At 48.8% G+C, this 18,193-nt stretch overlaps 1 protein-coding gene and 1 pseudogene across 1 annotated transcript; both read right to left on the bottom strand.

Moving 5' to 3' along the window:
• Nucleotides 1–5,533: 5,533 nt before the first annotated feature.
• Nucleotides 5,534–5,741, bottom strand: LOC116863058 (annotated as a pseudogene).
• Nucleotides 5,742–15,870: 10,129 nt separating this feature from the next.
• Nucleotides 15,871–16,272, bottom strand: LOC116863059 (helix-loop-helix protein 1). The gene has a single exon (XM_032850560.1). The coding sequence runs from the start codon at nt 16,270–16,272 to the stop codon at nt 15,871–15,873; it is 402 nt and encodes a 133-aa protein (XP_032706451.1).
• Between the last annotated feature and the right edge of the window lie 1,921 nt (nt 16,273–18,193).

Here is an 18,193-nt window from a genome sequence, read left to right as displayed (position 1 = left end):
TAAATTTTAGGTACTTATGTACCTAATAACAGAGATTCAAAGTACATGAAGCAAAAATCGATAGAAATGTAAGGAGAAATGAATGAATCTGCGGTTATAATCAGAAATGACAATATTTGTGTCTCAATAACTGATAGGACAAGTGAGCGGAAAATCAGTAAAGACTTGACCAACTCCATCAATTAACTTGACGTAATTGATATTTATGGAACATTCCACTCAATAACAGCAGGATACACATTCTTTTCAAGTGTGCATGGAACATTTACCAAGATAGACCATATCTTAGACTGTAAAAGAAGTCTTGGTAAATTTTAAAGGGATGAGATCTGGGGTGCCTGGCTGCTCAGTTGGTAGAGTATGTAACTCTTGATCTCAGAGTTGTGAGTTTGAGCCCCACACTGGATGTAGATACTACTTAAAAGTTAAATACTTATAAATACATACATACATACATAAATGGAATGAGATCATACAAAATATATTCTCTGATCACAGTGGTATTAAATTATATGTCAATAATAGAACAGTATCTGGAAAATCCCCAAATACTCGGAAACTAAACAACACTGTTCTAAATAATTCATGGGTAAAAGAAGAAATCAAAGAGAAAATTTAAATTTTTGAACTGAATGAAAACTAAGAATGAAAAGCTGGTTCTCTGAGAAGATAGGAAAAATAGATAAATCTACCCAGACTTATCAGACAAACAAGAAAAAAAACCACACACACAGAGATGATTAATATCAGGAATGAGAGAGATAATGTCACTACAGATTCTAAAGATATTAAAAGAATAATAGGAGAATTTATGCAAAACATTTGACAGCTTAGTTGAATGTAAAAGTTCCTTAAAAATGATAAAATATTGGGGCACCTGGGTGGCTCAGTTGGTTAAAGCCTCTGCCTTCGGCTCAGGTAATGATCTCAGGGTTCTGGAATCGAGCCCCACATCGGGCTCTCTGCTCAGAGGGGAGCCTGCTTCCTCCCCCATCCCACTCTCTCTGCCTACCTCTGCCTACTTGTGATCTCTGTCTGTCAAATAAATAAATAAAATCTTTAAAAAAGTAAAAATAAAAATAAAATGATAAAATATCAAACTCACTCAAAAAGTAATAGATCCCCTGAATTACCCTATAAGCTGTTAAGCAGGTTGAATTATAGTTTAAAAAGTTCCCACAGGGGTGCCTGGGTGGCTCAGTGGGTTAAAGCCTCTGCCTTCGGCTCAGGTCATGATCCCAGGGTCCTGGGATCGAGCCCTGCAGCATCGCAGCATCGGGTTCTCTGCTCAGCAGGGAGCCTGCCTCTCCTTGCTCTGTGCCTGCCTCTCTGCCTACTTGTGATTTCTGTCTGTCAAATAAATAAATAAAATCTTTAAAAAATAATAAAATAAAAATAAAAAAAAAAAAAATAAAAGCTTCCCACAAGGGGGCACCTGGGTGGCTCAGTCAGCCTTAGGCTCATGTGATGATGTCATCAGGGTCGTGGGATCAAGCACCATATCAGGCATCCCTGCTCAGCAGGAAATCTGCTTCTCCCTGTGGCTCTGCCTCTCCCCTCCCCCTGCTTGTACTCTGTTGCTCGTGCTCTCTCAAATAAATAAATAAAATCTTAAAAAACAAAACCAAACAAACACCTTCCACAAAGGAAACACCAGACCTAAATAGCGTTATTGGCAAATTCTACCAAATGTTTAAGAAAAAAAAAGAATACCAATTGCACACACTCTTTCAGAAAACTGAAGCATAGGGAGTATGTCCCAACTCGTTATATAAAGCTGATGTTACTCTGACACCAGAATGAGACAAAGACATTATAAGAAAACTATAGTCCAATGTTGCATATGAACCCAGATCCAAAAACCCTTAACAATATTTTAGTAGGTCAAATCCAATATGATATAAAAAGGATAATACATCATGACCAAAAATGCGAGGTACAGTAAACACCTCAAACATTGAAACATTTCTAACAATTAAAAAAGAAAAACCAAAAAGAAAAGACAAGAAAACATATGATCATCTTAATACCTATCAAAAACACATTTGACAAAAATCCATTGTAAAGTTCTGATTTTAAAAACTTCTCAACAAATTTGGAAAAGAAGGAAACTTCTTCAACCAGATAAAGGCTTCTACACACACACACACACACACACACACACACCCTTACAATAAGATCATATAAAAACATCATAGTAAAAGATTGAATACTTTCCTCCGAAGATCAAGAACAAGGCGAGGATATCTGCTCTCACCACTGTTCTTCAGAACTATATAGTTCTTCAGAACTATACTGGAGGCTTTAGCCAGTGCAATAAGGCAAGAAAGATTAATGGCATCCAGATTGAAAAGGAAGAAGTAAAATTGTCTTTTACTTTATTTTTTTAAAGATTTTATTTATTTATTCGACAGATAGCAGGAGAGAGAGCAAGAGAAAGCACAAGCAGGGGGATCAGCAGAGGGAGAGGGAGAGGCAGGCTTCCCAGTGAGCGGGAACCTGACGTGGGTCTCAGTTCCAGGATCTGGGATTGTGACCTGAGCTGACGGCAGATGCTCAGCTGACTGAGCTCCCAGGCACCCTGAAGAAAAATTGTTTTTATTCAGAGATGACATAGTCATCTATATGGAAAATTCAATGGAATCTACAAAAAGTTACTAGATTGAACAACTGAGTTTGGCAGGTTTTCAGGCTATAAGATCAATTCACAGAAATCAATCATGTCCCTGCCTACTAGTTGAATTAATTTCCCTTGGCTGCCATAACAAAGTGTCACAACTGGGATGGCTTAAAATAGCAGAGCTTAGTTCTCTCACAGTTCTGGATATTAGAAGTCAGATAGCAAGGTATTTGTAGGACCATGCTCTCACTGAAGGGTCTAGGGGAGACACCCACCTTCCTCTTTGAGCTTCTGGCATCTTCTGGCAATCCATGTTCCTTGGCTTACAAATGTGTCACTCCAATTTCTGCCTCCATTTTCACATGGTTGTCTTTTCCCCGTGGGTTTTTATGTCATTTTCCCTCTCTGCATGTCTGTGTCCAAGTTTCTTTCTGAAAAGGTCACCAATCATATTGGATCGAGGGCCCACCCTACTCCAGTCTGACCTCATCTTAAATCTGATTAGATCAGCAAAGACCCTACTTCCAGATTAGATGACATTCACAGGCACCGAAGATTAGGGCTTCAATATATCTCTTGGGGACACACAATTTAACCCCAAACACTAGCAATGAACACTCAAAAGTTAAATTTTAAAATACTATTGATTATAGCATCAAAAAACCCCATAAAATCCTTAGGGATAAATCTGACAAAAGATGTGCACTGAAAACTACAAAACATTGCTCAGATAAATGAAAAAAGCCCTAAATAGGGGTGCCTGGGTGCCCAGTCAGTTGAGCATCAGACTTGATTTCAGCTCAGGTCATGATCTCAGTTTCAGGAGACTGAGCTCTGCCTCTGGCTCTATGCTGAGCAGGGAGTCTGGTTGGGATTCTCTCTCTCTCTCTCTCTCCTTCTGTCCCTCCCCGCCCCTGCTTGTGCTCTCTCAAAACAAAAACAAAAACAAAAACAAAAACAAAAAAATAAACAACAACAAAACCTTAGAAAGAAAAGGACATAAATAAATGGCAAGATACATATTGCCCATGGATTGAAAGACTCAATATTATTAAGCCTTCAATTCCCCCAGATTGATCTAAACATTTAATATAGTCCCAAGCAAAATCACAGCAATGTTTTTTGAAACTGACAATCTGATTCTAAGTGTCATATGGAAATGCAAAGGGCCTAGATCACCCGAAACAACTTTAAAAAAGAAGAATACAGCTCAAAGACTTGAATAAATTCAACATTTATTTATTAATTCAAGTAACTAAGATAGTATAGTTATGGGCATAAAAAAGACAAATAGATCACTGGAACACAATAGAGAGTTCATAAGTACATCTACATACATACGGTCAATAGATTTTTGACAAATGTTCCAAGGCAATGCAGCAGAAAAGGGATGGTCTTTTCAATATAGAACAGTTGGATAACTACATGCCAAAAAATAAAATAAAAGAAGGAGGAGAGGGGCGCCTGGGTGGCTCAGTGGGTTAAAGCCTCTGCCTTCGGCTCAGGTCATGATCCCAGGGTCTTGGGCTCAAGCCCCACATCAGTTTTCTGCTCAGCGGGGAGCCTGCTTCCCCCCCTCTCTCTGCCTGCCTCTCTGCATACTTGCAACCTCTGTCTGTCAAATAAATAAAAATCTTAAAAAAAAAAAAAAGGAAGAGGAAGAGAAGAGGAGGAGAACATCCATCTATACCTGGCATCATACACAAAAATTAACTCAAAATTGACCACAAATTAGATGTAAAACATAACTTCCAGGAGAACACATAAGAGAAAATCTTTGCAACTTTCAGCTAGGCAAAGATTTCTCAGCTATGACACTAATAGCATGATCCATGGGGTGTCTGGATGGCTCAGTCGGTTAATCATCTGCCTTCAACTCAGATCACGACCGGCTACTCCCTCTCTTCTGCCTCTCCCTCTGCTTGTGCTCTCTCTCTCTCTCTCTGTCAAATAAATAAAATCTTAAAAAAAAAAAAAAAGGATTCCAAAATTTTTTAAAAAAATAAAAGCATGATCCGTAAAAGATCATTCATCTTAAAAATAAAAGTCAGTTATATTACCAGCAAAAAAAAAAAAAAAAAAAAAAAGCCTTTATTCAATAACAGAGAATTGAAATTCAGGACATGTGAACTATAGCAAAATCATAAACAAGCATGGGGAGTCTGGATGTCTCAGTTGGTTAAGCCTCTGCCTTTGGCTCAGGTCATGATCCCAGGGGTCCTGGGATCCAGCCCCACATGGGGCTCCACACTCAGCAGGGAGTCTGTTTCTCCCTCCGCTGCTCCCCCTGTTTGTGCTCTCTCCCTGTTAAATAAAGTTTTTTTTAAAAGAATGAACTAGTTCACCATATATTATTTTTAAATACCATCTCATATATAAAAGCAGAATAGAAGTTGTGTGTGTGTGTGTGTGTGTGTGTGTGCACGCTTTAAATTTTTAAAATTTTGATACAGTTCAAATTCAGTAAGGGACAGGTGAGGCTAGGTAGTGAGAGACAGGTAGGGGGAGCCATGACTAGGGTCCCTCAGGGGCATAGGGAACCAGGCTCACAGAAATCCCAGATGTGGAGAAATTCACATGATACTTACAAGAACAGGTCCTTTGTGCTGGTGATAGTTACAAGTCCACCTTGTGTGTTCTAAACAGACATGATATTCACAAATCTGCCCTGCTCTTCATAAGGAATTTACCAAGTTCCCTGGTCTGTATCCTATTAAAAGACCTATCATTAAAACCCTCCGTGGCAGCTCCTTCTGGACCCCTCTCGCTCTAGAGAACTCTTTTCTTTCCTTTCTGTTCTCACCCTCACTTAATAAGCTTCCACTTCACTTCACCTTTTTGTCCTCGAGATTCATTCTTGGACTCCGTGAGACAAGAACTGCGAAACCCTGCCACAAAATCAGTGAGCCGTGTTCATTTCAACTCCTTCACTACCAAACCTGGGGGCAGGGACTGCTTGTTTCTCTGCCCTTCTCTTTGTGATAACCAAGGTATAAAGGTATCCGCTGCATGAAACTTTAAACATCACATTATCCTTATTTTTCTTGATCTTGACAGATTTGACATCATTTCACCTGGCCCTGAGCAGAAAGTCCTTGATTTCTTCAATCTTGCAATGCATGGCTACGAGGAGTATAGGGGACCGAGAGCCAGAATAGAAGCTTTTGACATTTCAATCTTACCTATTTATTTTCATTGAAGTATGGTTGATGCACAGTGTTACATTAGTTTCAAGTGTACAACATAGTGCTACAACAAGTCTCGATGTTACACTGTGTTAGCAAGTGGAGCTGCCGTCCATCACTTTACAGCTCTGTTGCAATCCTTTTGACTCTGTTCCCTGTGCTGTGCCCTCCATCCCAGGACCTAGCCATTCCACAGCAAAAGCAGAACAGGATTTTAAAACACAATGTTTGTAAAAAGAAAAGGAAAACAGAATGAGATGTTATTCAACACGACTGTCCTGAGATGCAAAACACACAAAATAATACAATGTATTGATCAGGGACACCTATATATGTCGATATATGAGTGAAAGGAGAGTCAAATGACTAAATAAATGAGTGAATAAAGAAATCTGTGGCAGGGGTGGCAAGGAAAAGGGGAACAAGGATGGGAAAAGAGGAGGCAGCAAAAAGGAAGACGTCGACCAATTATTTAGTGTGCCATAAACTGAGGGATTTAATTGATTATACCAGCTTAACAAAAGAAGAACAAAAACATTGTTTTACTTAAAATACATTGTATTATTTAGAGAAAAACATGTAGCATAAAATGAAGAAAACAAATTAAATAGTTTTTTCAAGAGGCCAAGGAAAAGAACAGGCGATTCGCAGAAGAAATACAAACATCCAATAAGAATATGAAACTATTATCATCAATCTCAAATAAAGAAAACCTTAATTAAGAAAAACTCAATATTCTTTTGTACATTGAATTGGAAAAATATTTAAAAGAATGATACTAGGGGCACCTGGGTGGCTCAGTGGGTTAAAGCCTCTGCCTTCGGCTCAGGTCATGGTCTCAGGGTCCTGGGATCGAGCCCCGCATCGGGTTCTCTCTGCTCAGCAGAGAGCCTGCTTCCCCCTCTCTCTCTGCTTGCCTCTCTACTTGTGATCTCTCACTGTCAAATAAATAAAATCTTTAAAAAAAAAAAAAAAAAAAAAGAATGATACTAATCATTGCTATGAAGTGTGTGAAGAAATGTAGAGTCTCATGTGTGTTTGGGAGAATTGTACTGATAAGGACTTTTGGGAGGGCAGTTTGGAAGTATCTATCGAAATTTTAAAGATGGGGGAACCACCTGGGTGGCTCAGTCAGTTAAGCGTCTGCCTTCAGCTCAGGTCATGATCCTGGGATGCTGGAATCCAGCTCCACGACCCTCCATCCCACAACCCCGGATCCTTGTTCAGCAGGAAGTCTGCTTCTCCCTCTGCTACTGCTCCCCCTGCTTGTGCTCTCTCAGTTAAATAAATTAATTTTTTTAAATTAAAAAGTATATTCTCTTTAATCCAGCAGTTCCATTTCTAAGAATCTACCCTCCAAAAATGCTCACATAAGTGCCCAATTACATATGCAGAGAACAGTGTGGTGCACTGCAGTATTATTCCTAACAAGAGATTGGAATTAACCTAAATGTCAGCAGGAGGAGGGTTATATGAATTATAATACGTATGTCCTAGGGAGAAGTTTAAAAAGTGAAGTTAGTCTATATGTACAGATATAAAAATATATTTATAATGTATCGTTAAAGAAAAAGTAAGCAGCAGTACATACTAAGTTCAAGTCTAATAGTAAATGTACAGTATGATTTTAAATGCATGCATCTGCATGTTTATATATGTGTTTGCAAAACTCACAAAAGTCTGAAAGAATACAGACCAAATGGTTAATATGAGTTACTTTTAGGGAAGGAAGTGCAATCCAGACTTACACAATTAGTACGGAGGGGTCATACATCTACCCTTTTTTTTTTTTTTTAAGTAGGTGCCACACCCAGCAGGGAGCCCAAGGCAGGGCTTGAACTCATTACCCTGAGATCAACTCCCGAGCTGAGATCAAAAGTTGGATGCTTAACTGACTGAACCACCCAGGGACTCCTTAAGTCTAGGCAATTTAGTATTAGTTGAATGTGTTATGATAGGCATATCTTACTTTGGTACTTTTTGAAACACTTTTTTAAAATGAGAAACCTGGGGATCCTGAGGAGCTCAGTCGGTTGAGTCTGCCTTTGGCTCAGGTCATGATCCCCAGATCCTGGGATGGAGCTCCACATTGGGCTCCTGATCAGTGTGGAGCCTGCTTTTTCCCTCTCCCGCTCTCCCTGCTTGTGTTGTCCCTCTCTCTCTGTCAAATAAATAAAATCTTTTTAAAAATAAATAAAATTTAAAAAAATAAAATGAGAAATCTGGGGTGCTCTCTCCCTCTCTCTCTCTTTCTCTCCGTCTCAAGATAGATAGATAGATAGACAGATGATAGATAGATAAAATAAGAAATCCTATGATTTCCAGTGAAGTGAAAAGATAAGACAAAGTTTCTGGAGGGAAATAACTTATGAGAACCCCTTCTGAAGTGTCAAATGGGCTAGAATATGTGAACAATTACATAGTCTCAAGGTAAAATGGTAACAGGCTCTGGGTCGCCTGGCTGGCTCAGCCAGTAGAGCGTGTGAGTCTTAAACTTCGGGTTGTGAGTTCCAGCCCCACGTTGGGTGTAGAGATTACTTAAAAATAAAATCTTTTGAAAAAAATAAAAATAATATGACAACAGGTGGGTGTTGGGAGGACAATTCAGCAAATTAAAGAGGAAGTTACTAAAAGCAATGATTACCTTAATATAAGCACCATATATTGAACACTGTTATGCACTAGCACTGGGGCAAGCCCGTAGCGGTGGGACTGAATGGCCTGGAATCTCTGAACATCTGTTTCCTCCGCAGAGATAGTGCAGTAGGGATGGACAGGTGACAGCCCGGGCAACGGAACGTGGAGGGTGTCATTTATTCATGTGAGGGACACCCAGGGAGAAGTGGGGTTGAGGAAGGAGAGGAGAGGTACGCCTGGCTGGGGTACACGGAGCCGCAGATTTCTGGGAGGCGTCCCAGTAAAGAGGTCCAGCTGTTTGGCAAAACCGCAGAGAGCAGCTTCCTCCCTGGCCACACCATGGAAGGCTCCTCCATACATTTGTCCCACTCTCCCTGGAATGTCACCACCACACCCACATGCCCCCACAATTCCCGGCACGTCTCCCCTCCTCTGTAGTCTATTTTGGAAGGGAGCATCTCTGTCCATCCAGGCTTCCACGCTGGACCCCTGGGGTCCCCCGCTAGCCCACTATGTTTAAGCCATCACCCAGCCCTACTGAATCCAGTTTAAACAGCTTTCCTCAGTCTGTCCTCTCTTCTCCATTCCCTCTGCCACTGCTTCAATACAGACTCTTGTCTTCACTTGCTGACCTTGCCATAGCCTTGCCTATGACCTTGCCTGTGACCTTGCCATAGCCTCCTAAAACTGTCCCTGCACAGATCTGAGCCCTAGCTCGACTCTCTTCACAACTACTCTTACAGTGACGTGTCTACAATGTCCATCCGATGGTGTGTATCTGTCCTACTAGGGAACAGTTCCCCGTTTCCCACTGCTACGTGGCCCCATAGAAGCATGACCACGGGGACCTCTCCGGACACGTCCCTGCTTACCTCTCCAGGTCACTCTCCACCACTCTCCTGTCCCACTAGCCCCTTGCATTTTATGTCCCAACAAACCACACTGCTTAGAGTGCACTCTAGCTCATAAAACCTCCTCGGGCCTCAGTGCTTTATGATTACGGTGCCTTCTACCTGCACTGTCCCGGCTTAGGTAGGGGTCTCTGGGAAAGGGATTCTTGGGCAGGACAGCCCTCTCAGGTGCGCTCTCGGGAACACCTGTTAGGTGTAAGAGAGGCTGCAGGGAGCAGAAGGGGGAGCTGAAATGTGATCCTCTGGCCATCATGGGCGGGGGTGGGGGGTGTCCAAGCGCAGCTGGCCTTTCTTGGCTGCCCCTGGACAGGGACTCTGTAACCTGCACCCACCAGTCCTTGCACGCAGGCTGCCCTAGGGAGGGAGCACAACCCGAGACAAGGCAGCTGTCTTCCTCCAAGGGCATTCCTGAGGAGGGCCTGGGCAGAGAGCTGGGAAGTGAGTGTCCCCATTCAGAGGAGGAGATTTGTGAAGCCAGCCATCCCAGATTTGTCTTCAAGCCCCTGCGCAGACCCGACAGGCCCTTACCGTTTTCAAAACTGGGCTCGGACCGGCTCCGTCCCTTACCAGCCCCGCCTCTGAGTCCATCCTTCTCCTTGGCCAGACTCCAGTCCTCACATGTACTTTTCACTCTCAGGAGTGTGTGTTCACACGTCTGTCTCCCCACACCCCTCCCCGGCCACGGCCTGGTATTTCAGGACCTGGCACAGTGTCTGGCCCACGCTGGCTGTTTCATAAACATACGCTGCAGTGAGTAGAAGGGGATTGATGACGAAGGGGACAGCCACAGGGTAATAAAAGAAGGCTGGAGTTTCCACGCCAGTGAGGACAAGAAGGAAGTGGTGGCTCTGGGCTCAGGGTCCTCCCAGTCCTTCCATTCACTTGGGCACCAAGCCCGAGGCCCCGCTTAGGAGGCTCAAGAACCCCGGGGAAAGACAGAGCAAGGCTCTGAGCTTGGCCCAAATGGGGCAGGAGCGGTCAGAGGACTGTCCGCTGTAGGGGACCGAGCGGCTGGTGGAAGGCAGGGGTCTACAGTGGGGGGAAGGGGAGGGCATGAAGCCACTGCCAGCTCCCCATTCCTGCAAGCCGACACTCAGACGGCCCCCCAGGAAAGGACGGCTGTGTGTGTCCGCACAGCCGGGAGCGCAGAGGAGCGAGCACCGCCCCGGGGACAGCAAGCACACGCGCCGACACGCAGCAAATGAAATGGACACAGGCAGGGAGAATCCGCCCGCAAGTGGTTAACACACGTCCGTGAAACACCCACGAATCCCAGACTTCGTCATCCCCGGTCAGCAGCCACGTCCCATTCTCCTCCCAGAAACTCTGACCACAGCAGAATCCCGGATCGCAGCCCCACCGCACCTCCCTCACCCGCGCCCGCATCCGGGCGCACCTGCCCCGCGGGAGGGCGGCTCCGGCCCGAGATGGACGCGAGGCGGCGCCGCGGCCGGCCGGCAGGGGGCAGTGTTCTACAAGCGATCGTCAGGGCGGCTCCGCGGCGCCGACGCGCGGGGACCCCGGGGGCGGGGCAAGAGCCAGAGGTCCCTCCTCCCGCACCCGGTACCCATCTCCACCCACCGCCCTCGCCCCAGCTCTCCCTCCTCTCCTGCTTCCTAAGCGCCCTCTCTTCTCAGCCGCAGTGTCTCCTTGATGGGGGTAGCCTGCTAATAGTCCAGCCTTTCCCGAGGTCACACAGCCAGTTGGGGTCCAGAAATGAAGTTCAAGTCTATGTTCTTTACGTCCTGTCCTGCCAACGCCCTGCTTCCCTGTCTTGGATTCCAAGGTTGTCACGACTCTGAGTTTGCGGTTGGACTCCTGTAAGTTCATCCCGGGGCGTCCTTACTGACACCCGTGGCATGACCGGTGGCTCTGGCTAGATGTCAGACCCCTTCACCGTCTTGTCCTGGCACCTTGTACAGTGCACAGACTGTACAACAGTACAGGTTGTCCCTGCTACTTTCTGCCCCTCACTGTGTCATTTGGGGGCACTTGTCATGCTGAACCCTGCCGGGATGACCTCCTTTCATTCTTGGAATACCCCTGTGAGGCAGGTCTTAATAGAGTCCCCATCTTACAGCTGAGGAGACTGCGATGCAGGGAGTGCCTGTGGTTTGCTTGTTATGGCACAAAGAGCGCAGGTGAGTCTGGAGCTTGGACTCAGGTCCTCTGTCTGCCAGCCACAGACTCTCTGTCCCCTCTATCCCAACACTGCCTCCCTTCTCCCCCGCTCCCACTCCTCTGGCTTCCTTCTTCTCTGAACCAGCCTTCAAGGACAGTGACCTTCCTTCCCCTTCTTTCTTCTGTACCCAGGCTTCACCCACAGTTCAGGGGCCCAGGAAAGGACACAAGCAAGTGAGCAAACAAGAGGCAGAGAGCTGGAGGAAGGGGAGGTCCAGCTAGAGGAAGAAGAGGATGCGCAGGCAGGCCCTGCGGTGAGCGAGAGGAGGGAGAGGAGCCCCATGCCCAGCCTCCAAAGGGGCACAGGCAGGGCCTCCATTATGTGGCACAAAGGGCCATATGCCTGGCAGCTTACACAGAGAGTGTGAGTGTGTGTGTGTGTGTGTGTGTAGGGGGAGGAGAGGCTAGGAGCCTTCCCTCCACTTTCAAGCCCCTTGAGCCTGCTGTGGGCTCTGCCATGGGGGTGGGGTTTGCTGAGGAAGGGGCAGAGCACTGGTGGGTCAGCGCCTGTGTAACTGGAAGGAAGGCATGGACAGCTGGAAGGGGCCGGCAGGGGTGGGAAGGGGCTGGAGGAGGAAAGAAGGGGTGAGGTGCTCAAGTCCCACTGGCCTAGTGCCCCCACCTGCCCCTGGACCATCCCACGGGCCCACCTGCTGGGTTTGGAGGGGTGGGGGGCGGGGTACAGGGAATGAGGGCCCCAGCTGTCTCCTCTTCTGACATTCCCTCCCTCCTTCCCTAGCTGTTAGCCCCCAGCTCCCACTTTCCCTCCATCCTCAGCATGGGGACTTGGGTTTCCCAGAGAGTCCCCTCTCCCAGCGCCTGGCCCCCTGCCCCCTTCCCCCTCCCACTCCCCACCTCCAGCTTCCAGTCCTGTGGAGCAGAGCGGCAGCCGAGGCCAATTGATTATCTAAAGAAATTTGGAGCTAGCCAAAACAGCTGCAGCTTGCCTCTCCCCACCCCCGGCCCTGAGGGGTCCCCGAGCAGAGGGGCCCGGGAACCTCCTTCTGCCTTCTAGCGGGGCAGAGTGACAAGCGGAGAGGCAGGGAACTCGGAGCGCCATGCTACTGTGCAGGGGAAGGAACCAGACTCCAGGGCCAGGAATGGAGGACACAGGTTCTAACCCCAGCCCACTCGCATGGGTGAGTCCCATGGCCTTTGTGGGCTGCAGCTTACCTGCCTTCAGAACAAAGGTGTCGAATGTAGTGATGGCCATTTAGTGACGGCATGCTCTCTCCCAGCTCCTGCCCTAGAGTCCTCAGACTCTCCCTGGTCTCTGTTCAGCCCTCCCTCTTGCTAGGCTCTGGGCAGAGCACATTTGTCTAATGCAAATAGGGAAGGGAAGGTGTGTGGCGGTTTCTCCCCCAGTCGGACTTAACCCCCTCCTGCCGCCGATGTCAGGGAGGGAAAAGGCACCTTCAGTGTCCGGACATGTCTCAGCATTTCCATCCCATTGCTTGCCTTCAGACTTCCCAGAGGGCCTCCAGTTTGGACAGGATCCTTGAGCTTCCCTAGGCAATGGTCCACGGAGGCAGGAAAGTACTCGAGGGTTTCTGCCTGTGCTCTGAGCTCCCCCCGGGCTGTCTGGACTCCCCCTGGTCGAGGCAGGCACTTCCGTTGCTGGACAGCTCCAGCTCCGGGGTTGAATCTGTTTCCTCTAACTTCCCCCTACTGGTTCCGTTTCTGCTTCCCGGGGACACCCAGCATTTCTTACTTTCGTTTCTTCTCTCAATATGTGAACATAAGGACCATGTTGCCTCCAACCTGGCTCTTGTGGAGACACAGCCTCAGTTTTTCAGCTATTCCTACTGCAAAGTTTTCTCCAGACCTTTGGCCTTCTTGGCCACAAAACGGAATACTCTCTGATTTATTGGGGTTCTTGTTAACATATGAGGCCCCCAGAAATCCCCCTCGCAGACTGGATCATTTCAGGGAAGCAGGGCGTTGGCAGGACAGGACGTAAAGAACATAGACTTGAACTTCATTTCTGTACCCCAACTGGCTGTGTGACCTCGGGCAAGCCCCCCGCTCCTCTCCGGGCTTTAGTGTCCTCATCTATAAGGTGACTGTAGGGTCTCTTCCAGGATTCCTCTGATATTCTGTCAGAGCTCCTTTTTATCCCTTTCCCTATTCCTCTCGGAGTCCCAAGTCCTCTGTTACGTTCTCCCCCATATCTTCAGGTTGGGGAACACAAACCAGGCCAAGAACAAACTGCAGTGAACACTGACCCAGTTCAGAGACAACAATGAGGAGAGTCAGACTTCATGCCATGGCTTTCCCCAGCAGTGTGGACCTACAGACGCATGTGTGACTTGGGTTCCCCTGGGAACTTGAGCTCTTCTTCAGGCTCAGAGAGAGCAGAGCAGAAGCACAATATCAGAGGGGTCAGAAAGTGTCACTCAATGAATACCAAGATGGAGGAACATGGGACTTGCGGTGCGGAGGTCTGGGACCTGTGTCTTGTACCCTTCCCTGCACCCCTTTACTCTGTGGCCCTGTACCCACAGCACTAAGCTCTCATGGCCCCATCAGAAGAGCCTTCGAAGCCTAGGACCCTCCATGCTTAGGCCAGCCTCTCAAGCCCGTTGAATGACCCACAGCCATACCTGGTACTAGAACGAGGTCACTTTAATTTTTCTTTTCATATGAAATCAGAAATGCAATGGGAGGGGGATCACACGAAGGACTCGGGGCACAGACCCTGGGGGCCTGCAGCTGGGGGCATTAGGAAGAAGTGAGAGGTCACACTAGAGGGCTAGAGAGAGAAAAGAGGCAGGCAGGACTGGGCGCAACTGTCTGGGGGTAGAGAAAGCTACAGAAGAGTCCAGGAGCCCTGGAGCTGGGGGGAGGGTACCATCTCAGAGGACTCAGTGTCCGGACAGACTGATTTGAGGAATGAATATGGGTGTGGTGGAGAGTTCGCAGCTGGAGTTTGCACACAAAACCCACACCTGGAGTTTGTAGAAGGAGTAAGAAAGGGAAAGGAGTAACCAGGGAGGAAGCAAGAGAGACCCAGCTAGAACTGCCAGGAACCCCCTTGCTCTACCCCAAAGTGCACAACTCGGCAATAAATAGTAATATTTATAAATAAATAAGTAAATAAATAGATGAATAAATAAATAAATACGTAAATAAATAATATCCTTGTAGAGGGTGGAGTCTGGCGTTGGGGAGGAGGGAGAGTGGGAAGGGCCTTGAGCTGCTGCTTCTGCCCCCGCCCTCCTGCCCTTCCTTCCCCACTGATCCTGGGCTGAGCAGAGGGGGCCAAGCCACCTGGGAGGGAGGCGCAGAGAGCCTGGGAGTGGGGAGCTGGGCGGGGTGTCTTCCCTTGCTGAAGACAAGCTTAAGGAAAGAGAAAAAATATATCTATAATGAACTGGCCCTAGATCCCAGAGAGCTGAGCATTCCCTGGGGGGGGCAGTAATAGAACCTCCCCCCTGCACCTGAGGGAGGAAGGCGGGTGGGTTTTGTACATCTTCCCAGTGGGCTGGGATGGAGGGAGCAGATGTGAGATCTGGCCCACCCACTGCCTGGGCCCTCTGCTGAGTCTCTGGGCTGAGTCTGGGGCCATCATCCCCTCCTCCAGGATCTAGGATCTGGGATCCAGCTGCACACAGGGAGGGAGAAAATCGGGAGGCTGGGTGGGAGCAGGCAGGGAGCTCAGAGAGGGCAAGGCACTCACTACCAAGTAAGATCCGAGGTCTGTCTGTGCTGAGCCTCAGGAACAAGAGAGAAAACGGGCACAGTTTTTCCCCTAATTCCCCGCTCTGAGACTCTCCTGGCAGGAGCCCTCTCAGGAGACCCCTGGCTGCCCCGGGCCTGTCCCTCTGGCCAACAGGGCCAGGCGGAGATGTCTGAGAAGACGCCCCCTTTGCACTTGGAGCCCAGCCTTCCCCCTTCCCTTGCCTATGACCCTCCCTCCCAGGGGCAGCAGAAGCTGGAAAGAGGATGGGAGACGAGACAGACAGAGTCTGGGGTCTCTGGAAATTTGGTCGTGGGGTTAGAAGAGGCAGCAGACCTTGAGAGAGCTAGGGAGACCGCTTAGGAACCCCAGCAAGAACCCTACAGGGACCATCCAAGCAAATATTTCTGACCAGCTGGGCCCCAACCACAAATGCCTGGGAGGTGCAGGAGAATCGGCCTCCGTGGGGGAGGGCCCCCCACCCAGGGGTCGGAAAGAGGAGGTCAGGCTTTTGTTAGCCACCAGTGGGGGGGTATCTGCGGGGGGTGGGGCAGGGGTCACCCTGCCCGGGGCCTGCGGGACTCCATGCCTTGCTGGGATGCAGGCGGGGAGGAGGGCCCCCGAACCCCGACCGCGCGAGGCTGGAGGCAGGCCCTGTCAGACGTCCAGGACGTGGTTCAGGTAGGAGATGTAGCAGATGGCCAGGCGCAGGATCTCGATCTTGGACAGCTTCTTGTCGGGGGGCAGCGTGGGCAACAGCTTGCGTAGCTCCGCGAAGGCCAGGTTGAAGGCTTCCACGCGGATCCGCTCCCGCGTGGCGTGCGCCGTGCGGTACTTGGCTGTGGCCCGGCGACGGCGCCGCCGCTCCTCCCGGCTCAGATGCTGCAGGTCTTTCCGGCCGGGCTCTCCGGGCTCCAGGCCCCGGGCCTGGCCCCCTCCCGGACCCCCAGGCCCAGCCCCGTCGGGGCCCGCCCCGCCCCCACAGTCGCTGAAGCCTGACTCGGTCTCGGAGTGGGAAGGAGGCAGGTCCAGCTCCACCGTGTCTGAGTTGAGCATCATGATGGAAGCCCCCTGCCCTGTGAGATCGCGGTCCCCTCCCCACCCCTCCCTCTGGGAACCTGCAAGCTGGTGGTGGGAGGGGCAGGAAGGGCCTGGGGGAGTGGGGTCTGCCACTGAGCTGAGGAGTTCAGAGCCACTTCAAGGTCCCATGGTCAGGGTTCCAGTCCCGAGCCTGGAGGAGAGAAGGGGAAATTGATGGGGGCGGAAGGAGTTATTAGGGTAATTAGAGGACAGCTCCGAGGTGGGGAGGGCAAGAGGAAGGCCGGACAGGTGTTGGGAGCTGGGAGGTACTGTAAGGGGGGCGGGGAGAATGGCAGAAACATGGGAGGGGTGACGGTCTGGGAGAGACAGGCAGGTGGACCCAAGTACAGGAGTAGGAGGAAAGATGGGAAGAAGGGAAGAGAATCCCGGAAGGGAGCAACAGGAAAGGAGTGTGGGTGAGAAGGGGTAAGGATTGCTGGATGCAACCCAGCGGAAGAATTAAACCCCTAAAACTAGACAGCTCTTAGGTTAAAACACGAGGAGAAGCTTCATGACATTGGACTTGGCAACGATTTCTTGCGTATGATGCCGAAAGGAAGACAGCAGAGCAAAAACAGACAAATGGGACCACGTGGAACTTGAAAACTTCTGTAAGTCAAAGGATGCCACGAGAAGAGTGAAAAGGCAAGCTGCGGGAGAAAACCCGTGCACATCTTGTATCTGATGAGGGGTGAGTATCTGGAGGATTACAAAGAACCCCGACAACAGCAGAACATCAGAGCAATTAAAAAAGGGCAAAAAACTTGAACAGACATGTCTCCCAAGATGATAGACAGATGGCCAGCAGGCGTGAAAGGATGCCCCTCATCCCTCATCATCAGAGAAAAGAAAATCAAAACCACAACGAGCTCAAATCTCACCCCCCATGAGGACGGCTACTGTCAAAACAAAAACCGAGTAACAGGTGGGGTGAGGACGTGGAGACACCGAGTCCCTCGGACCGAGGGACTCGTGCGGTGTGTTGGTGGGATTGCAAAATGGTGCAGCCACTGTGAAAAACCCCTTCAAAATTAAAAGCAGAACTACCAGATGATCTAGCAATCCCACTTCCGGGTGGTAGCGCCCCAAAATGGAAATCGGGATCTCGAACCGCTCTCTGCCCTTCCATGTTCACTGTAGCGCTCGTCGCCAGAATGAAGATATGGACACAAGCCAGACGTCCAGCAGTAGATGGCCAGGTAAAGATGTGGCCTCTACCATCAGTAGAATACTATTTGGCCTTAAAAAGGAGCGGGAGCATAGATGACACTTGAGGGCATTATGCTAAATGAAATAAGCCTGTCTGTCCCCAAGACCACTATTGTATAATGCCACTTATATGAGGGATCTAAGCAGTCAACTTGAGAGAAACAGAATGTGTAGTGGCACTTGGCCAGGGTCTGGGGCAAGGGCGGGGTGGGGGGAGAAGAGGAGGTGTGGTTCAAAGGCGTAGAGGTTCAGATTTGAAAGCTGGAAAACTTCTGGAGATCCGTTTCACCACTGTATACATAGACTTAACACTACCACACTGTACACTTAAAATGGTAAATTTTTATGTTACGTGGTTTTTTTTAACCATAATAAAAATATTTTGTAATCATAAGGAGGAAGAAAAAGAAAACTGAGCAAGACTGTGGTCACAGCTTCAGGAGAAGTTGGCCATGACTCGAAACCTTCCCCAGCTGTGATGAGAGAGTTCTGAGCCCTGGCCTTGCCCATCTTCTCCCTCCCAGGGCCCCTCTCCAGCCTTGCTGCCTCTCTGGGGGGAGAGGGGTACAACACAGATTGCCCATTGTAGAGTGGACTGGGACATATGGAGCTCAGCACAGCTGCCCCAGCTCAGTCCCTGCCGGCCCCCCACGGCCCACCATGACCCCCGAAGACACCTGATTCTACCTCC

This window comes from Lontra canadensis, unplaced genomic scaffold (assembly GCF_010015895.1).
Source record: "Lontra canadensis isolate GAN:19392208 unplaced genomic scaffold, GSC_riverotter_1.0 scaffold497, whole genome shotgun sequence".
In the NCBI taxonomy this organism is placed as follows: Eukaryota; Metazoa; Chordata; class Mammalia; order Carnivora; family Mustelidae; genus Lontra; species Lontra canadensis.
Note: the sequence above shows the minus strand (reverse complement) of the source record. Positions and strands in the feature narration are given on the sequence as shown.